This window comes from Fistularia commersonii, chromosome 9, assembly GCF_037954325.1.
Source record: "Fistularia commersonii isolate RoL2024-O1a breed Wild chromosome 9, RoL_Fcom_v1.0, whole genome shotgun sequence".
Taxonomy (NCBI): Eukaryota; Metazoa; Chordata; class Actinopteri; order Syngnathiformes; family Fistulariidae; genus Fistularia; species Fistularia commersonii.
In genome coordinates this window covers 13,433,910-13,449,274 of record NC_141292.1, presented here as the reverse complement: position 1 = coordinate 13,449,274, position 15,365 = coordinate 13,433,910, and the positions used below count along the sequence as shown (strand labels likewise).

Here is a 15,365-nt window from a genome sequence, read left to right as displayed (position 1 = left end):
AGCTGTTGAGCATGACCTTCGTTCGTGTCTTTCTACCATTACTGCCAGGATATCCATTTTGTGTTCATCGACACAGCCCCAGGTTTCACACTGATCATAATTACATTAAAAAAAAAACTATATTATTAACTATATGTATTATATGTACTGTGTTAGAGTGTCATTTTGGTTGGTGGTGTGCCCCAGGATTTTGTAAATGTAAAAAATGCGCCACAGCTCAAAAAAGGTTGAAAATCACTGGTCTAAAGCAACAAGCAGACGGGATTGTTGATTCTTACGTTTTCTCATGTCATAACTTATCTTTTCCTCAGCTTTTTGTGCCTCTAGATTATAGATTTTACCTAGTGAGGCCAGTGAAGAGCTCAAGAATGGGTACAACTATGTTTTATAGTTTTTTGGCGATATCTAATGAAATATTTACGTGGGATGCTCCCGACACTGCATTTCATACTGATTTGTGCCGGCAATCACATTTTCTGTCGCAAGCAGTGAAAGGTCATTTTAAAAACTGAAATTAATAAAAACATATATGAGGTCTTATATGTCACAGGGGCGACTGACCAAGTGCTTTAATAAGCAATGAAAAAGAATACCTCACAGTTGATGTAAAAAGTGAAGTAGGTCAGGTGTTTTGTGACAAGAGGTATCATTTGGGGAAATGTGATTGAGTTATTGAAATCGAATAAAGTGTTTTTGTATGTTTCACCCGTGTTTATAAATTCAAAATATTTTCCTTTCTCATGACATTTCACAGTATATGAGGCCCGAGTCTGTGCGGCATCATCAGACCTCTTAACACCACTGGATACCATCCCCTCCCGGTCGTCCTCCAGCTCCACGACTTACAGAAATATTAATTTTATCTCTTATTTACGCGTATAAAGTTGAACAATAACGCTGCTCCTTCAACAACGGCACAAAAATAGACATTTTCTTTCATAAATAATTAAGACAAATAAACCGTTTCAGTAAATCTGGTGATGTATTTGCAATCAGTTGGTCCTATAAAAACAGGTATTCTCCTAGGAGCTGAAGTAGTTGAAAAAGCTTTCCCCATATGAGGACAATATTTAAAGCTTTATCAAAAATGATTTGCTCACTGTGAAGTTTCAGTGAATAATTATTACTTAATTTTGCTCTAAGCACCACTCAATTCAACCTATCTAGCTCTGTTGGAAGGCACAGGGATGAACTTTTTTCAAATTTTGCATTAAACGACAGCTGTTAATAAAGATATGAAAACAAGCTTAAATGAAGTCAGCGGATTGCATTCTATTTTATTTGTTTTGTTTTTTTTATTTCATAGCTTGCTCTCTGTGGTTTCTGGAGAAGGAAAGGTCTCCCAAAACAGTATGAGTACAACAACTCAAGTAAGATGAAGTAAAAGGTATACGAAGCTGAAACTACAATGTTTACATGAGGGTGTTGTTAAAAGCCAAGAGCAGTTGAATGCCTTTTTTTTTCACATCTAAAATTCAGTGGTAAAACTTAAACTGGCAGCTGTGGATCTGTTGGTAAAGCGGACATCCCTCTAATCTGAAAGTTGGTGCTATGATCTCCAGCTCCACCTGCATGTTGAAGAGATCTTGGGCAAGACACTGTCCTCCCAGCTGCTCTGGGTGGACTGGTTTGCAACTTGCATGGCAGCTCTGCTACCATCAGTGTGTATGTAATGTAATCCAAAGTAAAGTGCTTTAAAACTCCAAGATGTGAAAGAGCTAGATAAATTGAGACCATTGACTTACAAGAATGGAAAGAGGAAGTAAGATTATGAGCACTGGACTGTTCTGAGTTTCTCTACCCAAAGAATTAAATGAAATTGGTTGCCCCACAAAATAAGATCATTGACAAAACATGATCCACATCACTCTGAAAGGCTGGTTTTAATGGCTGCTAGGAAATGCATCAGCATAATTCCAGCTAAAGAGATTGTTACACCGGTAAATTGACTAAATTAAGTCCTCATATTACAGCTGGAACCTACTTTTATGTCACATTCACTTTTGCTTAATATCACAATGTTTCTTGCATCTGCAAAATACTACACTGTCTTTGTCTATCAATATTTTTCTGTGCTAAATATTGTTTTTTGGTTAGAAAACTACACTATTACCACAATTATACCCATGAGTCACATAAAATAAATAATAGAGGATACAGAGGCTGCATGGTGGTACAGTGGTTAGTGCTCCCGCCCAACAGCCTTCTTCACAGCATAAAGGGCAATTCCAACAGGAGTTTGCATGGTCTTGCCGTGTCTTTGTAGGTTTTCGAAGTCCAAAACATGCAGCAGGTTGATCAGAGACCATAAATTGCCCAGATGTGTGGATGAGAGCCTGAATGGTTGGTCTATATGTTACCCATTGATCAAATGGAGAACAGTCCAGGGCCTGCCTCTTGCTAGGATAAGCTCCAGGACCCCCTGGACCCTGAACGCAGGACAAAGGGTACAGATAGAGTATATACTTTTTGATAAATACTGTTTCCCCTTTTTAATTCTTGTGTGTTTGGTTTAACTTGATGATCTGCTGTTATGCCCTCAAATTGGTGTGAAGCTGGAAGAGGAAGAATAACAACACCAACAACAAGGAGATCATGATGATGACATTTTTGGTATACCTATCTTTTAGATATACTAGCTTTGCAGAATTTCCCATTGTTTAATTTTACTCTTGTGTTAAACAACTATTCGACCCCCCAGACACTCACACACGTTTTCTCTAGCATTGATTGTCTTGGCAGATTCTAGCTTGCAGTATTTTTGTTAGAAAATAAATGGAATGTTTTTGAATATTATTTTGGATGCAAATCTGGCCTCTGGAAAAACACAATAAAATCTAGGAGTTTTGTTTTGTTTCTTTTTTTGTTATTTTTATTTTTTATTTTTTTAAATTATTTGTAATTTGTTCTTTATTTTCCTGCCTGTGTTGAATGAGGACTCACCCTTGAAGGCGCGCTGCGCCTTTAAGCGTCACGTTCCCGTGACGTAGTGCGGCGGAGGCGTGGCCGACCTGTGAAATGTCAGGGAGGAATGGCGCTCGGCGCGGTATTTTGAACAATCGCCTTTTTGCTTTCCCCGTCTTGTCTGGAAACGTCACCCAGCACGGAAAAGTCGGGTAAGCGTGGCCACGCGTCGGTCCGTCCCGCGTCCCGCAGCGCTGCACCCCGTGCCCCTCGGATCGTGTGCGGTGTTGTGTGCAATATTGAGATATAACGTAGTGCTAGCTTGCTCGGGTTAGCAAGCTCAGCAAGTTTGCTAGTACAGTTGTCCTGCTGCCTTGATGGGGCTGATGATGCTGATAGTGATGGTTTACACACCGATCATGAGCACAGGGCCGGAATATTCACTGGGACCGAGCTGGTAATAGTCTCCTAGACTGCCGAGGCAAACTTTAGGCTCTTTGCAACTTCCAATTCCCATAAACGTTAGGGCGTCCGGCCAGTTGCTGCGTCCGAAAGTAGGACTCTTGCACGGCGAGAGACGCGGGTTTCGGGAGTTGTTTTGATGGGATTTTGTCCACGACTGCTGCGCTTTTTTTATGTTCGAAACAATCGCTCCCAGTCAGCTGTCACCCGGGACTTGAACCGTTGAAGGCGGCATCTCACCGGGATTTTGCGACAGATTTCCTGACGCCTGCGTTTGCTTACAACGTATGTAACAGTTTACAAATACCTGACATCCCACTAACAACCGGCAAGGCCATGCTAACTTCAGCCCAAAGCCCAAAAGCTTGGCTCGGAAACGCTGTCACGAAAATATAAAGTTATACTTCAGTTCACTGTATCGTCGAGCTAAATGTCGTGTTTTGGTCGGTACGTGAAGTGACAGGGGAAATGTTGGCAGCTAGCGTTGTTTATACCCGCTCAAGAGTTAGTTTCCGGCAAAGTAGCGCTCACTTTCTAGTCCCTGTTAGCGTCACCTGCCGTTCAAGCTTTGCGTTTTTGGTTGAATTTGCGCATAATTTCTCCTTAAATGGGCGAGTGACTGAATATAACACATCCCCTGTCCACCCGCTCCCCCACCAGCACCTCCTCGCCCCGGTGTTAGCCGTGGAGCTAACTGGGTTGATGACGAGGTAAAAATGGCGGATCTTTCGAAATCCAACCCCAGCCTGAAATAGTAACGCTGTAACGCAAGCGGCTTTTCCTTGCGCTTTAACGCAACAGGGATCGATTGTTTGGAAAGGTGTGTGTTTATTCTTTTAACAGAAGATAGCATTTAGCCCCCCCCTTTTCTGATCCCCTTGTTTGTGTGGGAGCTCGGTGTGAGAGGTGGGAGGGTTCATATGTGCGTTTGGGTGGATTAATGTTGACCGAGGAGCTGCAGGACAAAGATGATCGCCGCGGCCTAGTTTTCCCTCATCAGCTGTCAGTCGCTGTCAGGGGCAGTTGGACCAAACGTTTTTTTTTTTTAAATGTATTTTTTTCTAATCGAAAACCCCGCAAATGCCTAATTTTAAAGTGATCAAACTGGACATATATGACTCTTGTAAGTGTTATGACATAAACACCTTTGGTGTACTTTATAGGTGCTTAATCTCTATAACTGCAGAACGGTGCATATGGACGTTGATGTTATTTGTGTCATAAGCATACCAGCAAAATATAGGAAAAGTACTCCCAATTTGTGTTTTACTGTGCCCTAGTGCCGTTTAAACGGGATCATACAAGACCTGAGACACACAACGTAAGAAAGGTGACCCTCTGACCTCGGAAATATGTCGGTTGACCTTTACAAATACGCCGGTTTGATGGTAACAGTGTAAATCTGACCCTGGAAAAACATCGGTGTAAGGTCTGAAATGTGTCACCCCTCTGTAAACTCATCCAGAGGCTAATTGGAAAACGAGACCTTTTGCAGACTTTGTGCTTTAAAATAAATGTAGCGGCCAGGTTGTTGAAACCATTAAGATCATTGACATAATTATGTTCAGAATTTAAAGCATAATCATTAATCTCAAACATTGTTGATGAATGACTCATGTTGTAAATGCATAACTATGTTGTAATGTTGCATCGTGACTGGTTAACAGCACAACATAAAAACAACCCATAATCAACGTCAGCTGTCATTTGGATGTCAATCAGACGAACGACATGAGGCGTAACAACCCAGATTTAATGAAATAACATCAAAACAATTCAGGGATCCGACTGGAAGTTAGATCCAGTATTTTAAATTACATATAAATGCATCTTTATTCTTACATGCCATTTTTACGTAGTGATAACGGTGTAGGGGGTTTGATGACGCCATTATTTTTGCCTAGCCTGTCTTGGAATGCAAAGCATGAACAAATACAGTGAATGAACTTTAATTTCATCTGCTCTCATCGTCCGTCTCACCCAAGGAAATGCAGAGATAAAAACCCTGAAGTGCCTTTATCGACATATTAAGTAAGATTTATGGAAGACAGCAATCTGGGCGAATTGGTACTTTTGGATTTGTAATGGCATCGCATCAGTGCTGTGATATTCTAGCTCCTGGTTAAACCTCATGCACGTTTTTGGAAAACGTATCTGTGCATTACAGAATTATTGATATCATTGAGCGGCATCACAACTCAAAGTTGAATATGCCAATTGTGCGGAATCCATCATAACAACGAATTAATAAGCACCACGATGTGATTGATGAAGCTATAAGAATATTCCAAGTGGAGAGGGTGTGACGATTCAATTAAGATTTTTGTCAATGACATATACAAAAAAATTTTTAAAAAGCAGAAGTGAAACACAAAACCTTATAAAAAGACTTGCCACACAAAAAAAAACAAAAACACTGAGAGCACACAGAAACCATTGAACCGATTCGACTGCATGATGGCGCGTCCAGTAGGGAGCGATGTTCTTGTGCTGCCACCAAAACATTAGCAAGTCTCCTGTCTGCAGGATCATCAGGGAGCTGAGACGCTGCAGACATGGACGTGGTGTCGCCAGAGCTCAACAGCCTCCTTCCCGATGAGATTATGGACACCGAAGCCATCGAGGACGTCGTGCAACAAGCCGAACCTGGCGAGGACACGTCTGTTCCCATGGAAACGGACACGCCTTTGACTCACGATAACCTGTCCTCCCCCAAAGAACAAACTCAGGCCCTGGCTATAGTGACGGACCCCACATTTGCCGTCAAGTCCACCAGCTCTCTCCCCATAGCCATTTCCACCGCGCCGTCGCCACAGCTTACCCTCAAACCGGGGCTCGCCACATCCATCGCTGCCACCAAGACAACGGACAGCATGACGGGGACAAGCATCACAACGAGCGGGCTCCAGAAGCTGACGGCTCCGTTCACCATCTCTCCCGCCAACCACCAGATCATCCTCAACAAGGTGGCGTCGTCTCAAGCCAACGAGTTGGTGAAGGCCGCCGGCGCAGGCCCGCAGGTCATCAAGCAGGAGGGGCAGAAACTCCTGGTGACGACCATCGGGAAGCCGGGGCAGCCCATAGTGCTGCAGCTCCCCCACTCTGCTGCCAAGCCCGGGGTCGCGCAGAACTCCGGAGAGGCCAAGTCCCCGGCGCCACAGTTCAAAGTGGTGACCATCGGGGGCAGGGCGGAGCACAAGCAGGTGGTCGGAGGGGCCGCAAACCAGGTGACAACGTTACAAACTCAGCAGCTGAAGACGATGCAGGTGACCATCTTTTTGAATACAGTCGCGTTGAGACATCCCGATGTCTGTCTGACACAGAGAAGTGAACGAAAAGTCCCGATTCACCATCCAAAATTTATTTTAAATTGACTGTGGACGCAGCAAACTTTCCTTTGTCTTTTATTGACTGTTCTGTCACTATAGTTCAAGATGTAGTGTTGACAATAAACATCTTGAAAAACTGTGAATGAAAGCAACTTTAAAATCAGATAAAAACACTGAAGAATTACCTTTGAATCACCCAGTTATTACCACTTAAAAATGTAAATCTGAATATATTCACCAGTAAAATTGATTGCTTTTAAATATCCCTAGAACATTGTACCTATGATGTTGGATTACCTTTTTTTAGTTGGTATGATTTGGATTTTGGGACGGTTTGATACAAAGCCGGTAGCTGAGACGTGTGTGCATGCATGCATGCATGCGTGCGTGCGTGTTAAATACTTGTGTTCAATGAAGGTCGACCAGCATCCTGTTTCAGACACGTGAAGGTGTGTGTGTTTCAAACTTGCCCTCAGATCGCCAAGAAAACCCCGGTGTCCTTGTCTGCTCCCATGAAGTTCATCATCACAAAGACTGTCAACAGCAAAGGACTGAGTCCTCAGACATCCGGGCCCCCTGTCATCGCAGGTTAGCCCGGCCCTCCACTTTTCCTAGTCGTGTGCCACACACCGTCACCCTAATCTGTGTGTGTGTGTCTGTGTGTCTGTGTGTCTGTGTGTCTGTGTGTCTGTGTGTCTGTGTGTCTGTGTGTCTGTGTCTGTGTCTGTCGTCTGGTCACAGGACGGGTCCTGACCCAGAATTCCTCAGTGCCGTCTGCAAGAACCATCACGCTCTCAGAAACCCACAACGCCAGCCTGCAAAGCCTCCCGGGCAAGAAGATCGCCATCTCCCCGCTGAAGACCCCCAGCAAGGTACTGTGGTCCACACGCAAGTTCGTGCGAGCTATTCCTAATTATAACTATTTCTGGTGATGTTGACTTGTTAGCCGTTCCTAAAAATGAAACTGTTTCTTCAAACGCCTGCTTCCAGTCTCGCTGTTCAAAAGTCAGTTTATTTCACCATTAGCTTACGATGTCGGAAAAAAGGAGAATGACCTCATTTTATTAAAATCCGGTTGTTTGCGTCCAAAAGGCCCTTCTGGACGATTGAAACTACATTTCAATTCTAAGTTCTAAGAATGCAGTTCAAACAACTGTCCAGCTCAAGTTTTGTTCCAGGAACTAGCCTCCACCACGGGAACCTTGTAGTTTACGTTCCCTCAGGCAGTAAGGGAATGCTGTAGGGCCCAGTGTGACACTGGCACCCGAAATTTCCAACTTAAGCGACACACTCAAAAACAAACCACTGAAGAAGATGAAGAGGTCACGGACAACATGGGGGTCAATGTTGCCGCAGCAGGGAGACGGGAGAAATGACCACAGACTATCAGATGGGTTGAAGTGATTTTATTTTCTCCCTGCACTGCTTTGCTGTGTGAAAAACCCCTCCGTTAGCTAACTTATTTTGTCAGGAATGTTTTGTTCCACTGCGAAACCCGTCTGTGTCATAGCAGGCCAGAAGGGCTCGGACGTCTTAGTCAATCTGGTTCGGAAAACAGCGGACCAGTGGCCGCAATAGTTTTTAAAAATGGCGCTCTGCAGTCAGCAAGAAGTATCTGGGAATAATCACCAAACACCTCCATCTTATGAGTTCCTATGGAACTCGAGGATCTGGGAACTGAGATAAATGGTCCCTGGTTCCTATGCTATCTAAATGCACAGAAAAGTGGCATACTTCCTGAAGAAGTTATGGGAACTGCAAAAAATTCCTTCCTGATGCTACCAAACATGTATCTGCCCATGCCAAAGCCTCTAAAAATAAGTCCTTGACAAGAACAGTCTATACCCGTTGTTTGCTAACCCGACCCCTGATCCCACCCCAGGTGACGGTGGTCTCTGTGGCCTCGCCAACCTCTAACGCCTCTCAGAAGTCGGTGGCGCTGCCCGTCAACGTAGCTCTTGTCCAGCAGTCCACGTCTGCGTCCCCGGTCAAGGTGGCCCCCAGCCAGTCCACACCTCAGGTACCAGCCGGTGATCCTGGAATAAGATAGAAAAATTGCATTTTTTTTTTTTTTTTTAATTTTTTTTCCCTCTCACTGTCTGAAAGAACTCCCTTACATGGATAATATCCATGTTCAGGAGGTTACAACAGTTTAATGATTTGAAAAGGTGGGTTGGACTATTCTGTGGCCATATTTATTATTTATTTATTTAATTCAGCTTTTTTTTTTTTTTTTTTTTTTTCCCTTTCCCCCTTTGAATTTATTTTTTATTTATTTATTTGAACTTATTGTAAATATTTTTGATTTTGCCTGGTATTATTATTTCTTTTAATCCAGTGATTTGATTCATTGATAGAATTATCTCAGGACAATACGCGCATATCTGCAGCCGTAGTAAAACAATTTTTTAAAATTTGAATAAAGAGGAACTTATTACTGTCTGTCGCCACAGACTGAGCAGCATTATGAGTCCAGATGTTGGCCAATGATATATAAAATAACATTCAAAGGTTTTTCGTGTCTTTGAAATATTAAAGGAAGCGGGCAAAAACTGTGTGTCAAAGGCTTGAACGTGATCTTTGATTTCTCTGGACTCCTTCAGAACCTCAAACCGGTTCAGTCGATGGCGGTGGGCGGCTCGCAGTTCAAGACCATCATCCCCCTGGCCACGCAGCCAAACATGCAGCAGATCCAGGTGCCAGGAAGCCGCTTCCACTACGTTCGGCTGGTCACGGCCTCCACAGCCAGCAGCTCGGCCCAGCAGAGCGGCCCCAGCACCAGCTCCTTACAGACAGGTGCCAGAACCACACTGCAAGACACGCACATCTGTAAGAGAGGACCGGAAGCTGTAATTTGTCAAGCCTGATTTTATTGAGTCACTCAAGCATTTTCTGCACCACAAATAGACACAAATAAGAGACATACAACCATTCAACCTCTTATTCCCATGTCATTGAGTCATTAGAGTAAGCCTATTGCAGTGTAATTAGCAGCTAGCGTAGTGCTAACTTCAAACTCTCAAGAAGGAAGTATGAAGTGAAGATCCAAGGTTTCAGATTAAAAAAAAAAAAACAGTTGTCACAAAATAAAGTTTTGTTAAATGGCACTATTCACCACTATTTTTTCACACTAAACAATGAGGCAGCTAATGAGCTTCATGATGCCAAGATATTTAGCCTTGTCACACCTGATCAATGACATTACACACAGACACCGCAGAACACACCCTTGTGGTATACAAAAGTGCCACTGAGAGCAACAACAAAAGAGAAACTAAGGAAGTGTGTGACGAAGGAGTTCTGAGGCTGTTTTATTGTGATGCTAAAGAAGACGACTTGTGGTTTTCCTGCCCAGAATAAAGATAGTGATCAATAACAATTCCTGGTAGGCCACTGTTTTTAATTCTTTTTAACTAGATGTGTTATAGTGCGGCCTCTATATCTACTTTTTTTTTTCTTTTAAAATTTAGTGGGTGTGGCTTCTATCCAGGTGCGCTCAATAGTCCCAAAATTACGGTATTTTGGCACTCAGGGCATGTGGTGTTATTTCAGCAGAGGAAAGTTAACATTTCCGCACTAATAGTCGTCTCTTGACGTCCCTCAGCCAAACCTATGGTGGTCGGCGCAGAAGCTGTGAGAATGTCGGTCCCCATCGTCCCCGCCCAGACAATGAAGCAGGTAAGCAGCCTTTCGCTTTGGGAAAATCACCCTTAGAGGTTAAAACCTGGAAATACTGTAATGGTCTATGTGCCCCCAGGTGGCGCCGAAGCCCCTGACGCAGGCAGCGCAGGTGGTGACCACCACCCAGACACAGCAGCGCCTCATCATGCCTGCGACCCCTCTCCCTCAGATCCAGCCCAACTTCACCAACTTGCCCCCCGGCACCGTCCTGGCTCCGGGCCCGGGGGGCGGGAACGTGGGTTACGCGGTGGTGCAGGCGCAGTATGTCACGCAGGTGATTTGCGTTTCTGTCCTCTCCAGGGGGTTTCGCTTATGCGTGGGATGTTCACTTTCTGAGCCTTTCCTCCGCCTCCCTTTTTTCCCAGCTCCAGCAGACGCCATACGTGACCCTCGCCAGCAGCTCGAACTTTACCGCCTCCACCAGCGTCCAGACTCAGGCCAGACTGCCACTCAATGGGTGAGAGGGTCTACAACGCTGGTTCAACCTTTCTTTGCCAAATCAGCTTATTTCCTCAGGCGGCTTTGACTTATACATCTATTTATTTGGTTCCTCAGTTTGTCCACGGCAGAAACGGCGTCCAGGCAACGGAAAGCATGCAACTGCACCAAGTCACAGTGTCTCAAACTGTAAGTGGCTCTGACAGCTGTTGACTGCACTCAGGGCGAGGTGTTCAATAAAATTTGATGTGGGGAATAAGAAAAACATCACAATACCGGAGTTAGTGCGTTATCTTGTGACGCTGAAGTCACACTATGATATCATCGCCCCACCAAGGTCACAGGACCGAAGCCGTGTTATGAAACTTTTAGGACTTTCATCACTTTATCAAGTTTATTGTATCAAACCAAGTTTATGACGCATTAATTCCCTAAAGTCAAGTCATGATGTTGTCACTAAGAATGTGACCACGTTGTCATATCATCACACTATTATGTTGTCAAACTAGGTGTGGAATTCCATGAAATGAAAGTTAGCATACGGCTTTATCAGGTCACAGTGTCCTGTTTAATGCGTCTTGTCTCTTCTGTTCGTCATATGTTCCAAGTAATCGACCAGTCCCGTTTGGTCCCAGGAAGTACATTCCTGATTCCTGCATGGGTTTCTATGCCTATGAACTTCTCCTGTGTGACACTGGAGGTGTTTGTCCTCACAGCAATGTGTTACCCGAAGATGGCTCACCTGGACAAATGTCGCTAACGCTAATGCTAACCCTCCCATCCCCCTGTGTTTCCCCTCCAGATACTGCGACTGCTTTGCAAACGGAGAGTTTTGCAATAACTGTAACTGCAATAACTGCTTTAATAACCTGGAACACGAAGCAGAGCGATCCAAAGCGATAAAGGTGAGTGAGTGAGTGAGTGAGTTGTGTTGCGTTGTTTGTATGTGAGTGCTTCAGCGTGACGGGTGATTGATAGCAAGGCTGTGCTCCGCAGACGTGTCTGGATCGGAACCCAGAGGCCTTCAAACCTAAAATCGGAAAGGGCAAAGAGGGCGAGTCGGACCGGCGCCACAACAAAGGCTGCAACTGCAAGCGGTCGGGCTGCTTGAAGAACTACTGCGAGTGTTACGAGGTGGGTTTTCCCCTCCGCCGCTCTCCGTCCGCTTACCGTCCGCCATGTCTAAATACCCTCTTGCCCCCCTCCACTTGTCTCCGCCAAGGCGAAGATCATGTGCTCGTCCATCTGCAAGTGCGTCGGCTGCAAGAACTTCGAGGAGAGTCCAGAGAGGAAGACGCTGATGCACCTGGCCGACGCGGCGGAGGTGAGGGTCCAGCAGCAGACGGCCGCCAAGACCAAGCTGTCATCGCAGATCTCTGACCTGCTGATGAGGACGACGCCCGTCATCTCCAGTGGCACGGGGAGGTACGGACTTAAAGCGCTTAAAATGACTTCAAACCAGGAAGTGGAAGAACATTCTTGCTTTATTAATTTGTTATAATGACTTCAATCATATATTTTTGACAGTTTTATCCTGAAATGTAAACTTGTGACTTTTTTTGTCATCAAATCAGAACATTACCCTCGAGGTATCAGTTCATCTAAAATTATTCATGTAATATTACAGCCCCCCCCCTACTAAATTACAGCGTTTTTCCTGTAATATTACAGCTTCAGTCACACAATGAGCCATTTTAATTATAATATAATTCCCCTTTTATGTCACTGCGACCTTTCTCAAGATCAAGTGGTGACATAATTCATAACACTTCAAGTTTATTTTAAAATCACTTGTTTGTTTTTTTTTGGCTTGACGCTTGATGACTTTATTCTTGAAATGTTTTTACTACAGAAATACTCAATATTTGCATTTTGATTAATTGAGTATTATTCCAGACGTATCTAAAGCGCACACTTGGGTTTTAGTAGCTTTGTCAAACTGATGCCGGCATCCTCTGAATGACGCGGGTCTTTCCTGCTCCCCCCCCTCAGGCTCCCGTACACGTTCGTGACGAAGGAGGTGCTGGAGGCGACGTGCGAGTGCCTGCTGGAGCAGGCCAAGCGGGCAGAGCAGACGCAGCAGCCGCAGGCCGAGGCCGAGAGGATGATCCTGGAGGAGTTCGGACACTGTCTCATGAGCATAATCAACTCTGCGGGGAAAGCCAAAGCGGACTGCGCCTCCATCAACTGCTAAACCTCTGCAGCTCATGGGACTCCTCCTTCTTTCTCGCTCTCTCTCTCTCTTCCTCACGCAAAAAGGCCACGGCCACCTCCTGGAGCCTGGGGGACTTCAGGTCGCTCCCCCCTTCCAGCAGGAGGTCCGGACGGGATGGGACGGGGCGGACGGCCCACCCGCTGCTGGCCGGCTGCCACAATAAACAATTTGTTTGTCTTCTTCGCAAACGAGCAGCCGAAGGACAGAGACAACCGTTTTCCGAAGGGGACGGAAACGGACGGAGACAACGGAACTAGGAACTACGTTCACTTTCACTCAATCCCCCCCCTTTTTTTTTTTTAAAAAAAAGAATCTTTTTCTTCCTTCTCTCCCTCCTTCTTTGGGATTTTAAAAAGAAAAACACCATCAAACATTGATTTTACGTAACTGGTATATTTGTGCTTTCAGTAGATAAACACAACATGTATCTTTTGATATTTATTTTGACGTCAGTCAGCGCTAATACTATGTTGCTTTTAGTGCCACCAATTAATTATTAACTGAGGCTAATGAACACGAGTAGAGGTGATCCTAGTTTCCACACACACACACACACACACACACACACACACACACACACACACACACACACACACACACACACACACACACACACACACACACACACACACACACACACACACACACACACACACACACACACACACAAAATCAAAATATGCTGAACACAAGGAACTACCGGCGTACCCATCTATAGTCACCATAGACATCATCCAAGGCCCTATATTTCACGGACACCCAATATATGAGTAAAGGTACAAAAGTACCATCTACTTAATAGATTTTTCTAAAAGTATCCTCTATAAAAAATTTGCAGGTTAGTAAATGATTGAGATTTCAAATATTTGTTGGCATTTCAATGTCTGATTAACAAGTTGGTATGGAACATCTAAAACGGCGAGACCTTCATTGAATTCAACTTGCGTTTGGTGCCCAGATGTTAGCCTCGGCTCAGCCCTCACTGCGTCCCAGGTCCGAACATGGCAGACGGGGAAGTTTTTAGAAAACATAACCTGCTGCTGTGGGGATTGCAGCCTACTTTACTGGTGTAGATTTTCAAAAAAATAATCCGGATGAGAAGTGAACTTGGTTCACCTTGGATTTAATTCATGCACTCTTTTTTCATCACAGTCACATACAACTTTACTTAAAGTGTATCTGTTTATCTCCCTTAAAACGCCAGAAAAATAGAAACCATAATCACATCTGTTCGTGTTCCGACGAAATTCAAATTGATATTCAGAAAACTTTTTCAAAAGTGAGAAACTTTACATGTCAGATTATATTTTATGAAAAATTTGGAACAAGCCTTCACTTTTAACCTGAGGATTCAGACATTTTGGATATTTATATCTTTAGCTTGTGATGACGCACCTTAAAAATACTTGTCAGGTCTCAGAATGTATCTCACCACCAAGGCAATACTTTCCCAAAATGCACTGAAAGAGATTTTATAAGGAAGTTGAGAATACTGACTAAAAAGTCACCTGTATAATGAATAACAAATTTACTTGGATTGTTTTGGATTAGGCTTAACTCACCCAAGAAGTAGTGCCTCAAAATAAATAAAATATTACCCGTAACAGATTACAAAATATCACATAAAAAGTCTATATTTAAATCTGGATCCGTTTTCATTTCAAATTATATTAAAACATAATGAAGTTTTTGTTGTGTATCTGACATGTGATTTTCCTCAGAGGCAAGTATCACGATTGATAAAAATTGTAAAAAAAAAAAAAAGTTTGTGAATATCAATTTATTTTATATTATATTTTTTTAAACCCTCCCTATATCACCCCAGTTCGGAACCGCCCCCTTTCAGAGACTGCCTTAACAAACAGCGCCCCCATCAGGTGACGACGAGCTACACACCGTCCTCCGAGCCGGACATGCAGGGACCGTCAACAAAGTGCAGCAACGAAAAAGTCAATGCGAAAGCATTAACGCCACTCTTTTACGCGTAGTTTTAGCGTCACACAAAAATCACTCAGTCCATCCAGAGTCTCCTGTTGGTTTTGCAACCCTCGGTTTGGGGAAAATGCCTTTGTATATATATTTTTTTTAAAGATTCAGTTACAGTGTAGCAACAACAAATTATGAATATTGTTTTTTATTTTAACCAAACTGGGTATTGCAGTGAAACCAACAGGCGACTCGTGGTGAAAATCACATGTGTGCAGTTGCCTGCTTTGAATAAATTCCCTTTTCTTAAATTTGACTTGGCTTTGGTTTTACTATTTTATTTTGCAAGGGAATTTAGGAAACAAATGACCGTTTGAAGCAGACAGTTGATTGTCTAATAAAGTTCTAAA

The 15,365-nt window shown here is 43.8% G+C and overlaps 1 protein-coding gene across 3 annotated transcripts; it reads left to right on the top strand.

Moving 5' to 3' along the window:
- The first annotated feature begins 2,999 nt into the window (after window positions 1-2,999).
- lin54 (lin-54 DREAM MuvB core complex component) lies at window positions 3,000-13,892 on the top strand. 3 transcript variants are annotated; one of them, XM_086152597.1, is made up of 14 exons: window positions 3,000-3,116; window positions 5,893-6,632; window positions 7,172-7,283; window positions 7,437-7,567; window positions 8,578-8,715; window positions 9,299-9,491; window positions 10,300-10,373; window positions 10,453-10,650; window positions 10,742-10,833; window positions 10,932-11,003; window positions 11,617-11,719; window positions 11,811-11,948; window positions 12,037-12,239; window positions 12,807-13,892. In XM_086152597.1, exons 2-14 carry the CDS (start codon window positions 5,922-5,924, stop codon window positions 13,006-13,008), a joined length of 2,367 nt encoding a protein of 788 aa, XP_086008723.1. In that variant the 5' UTR covers window positions 3,000-3,116; window positions 5,893-5,921; the 3' UTR covers window positions 13,009-13,892. The 3 variants fall into 3 exon arrangements, with proteins under 3 accessions (XP_086008723.1, XP_086008725.1, XP_086008724.1); XM_086152599.1 differs by lacking the exon at window positions 3,000-3,116 and adding an exon at window positions 3,554-3,651; XM_086152598.1 differs by lacking the exon at window positions 3,000-3,116 and adding an exon at window positions 4,352-4,489.
- Window positions 13,893-15,365: the final 1,473 nt, after the last annotated feature.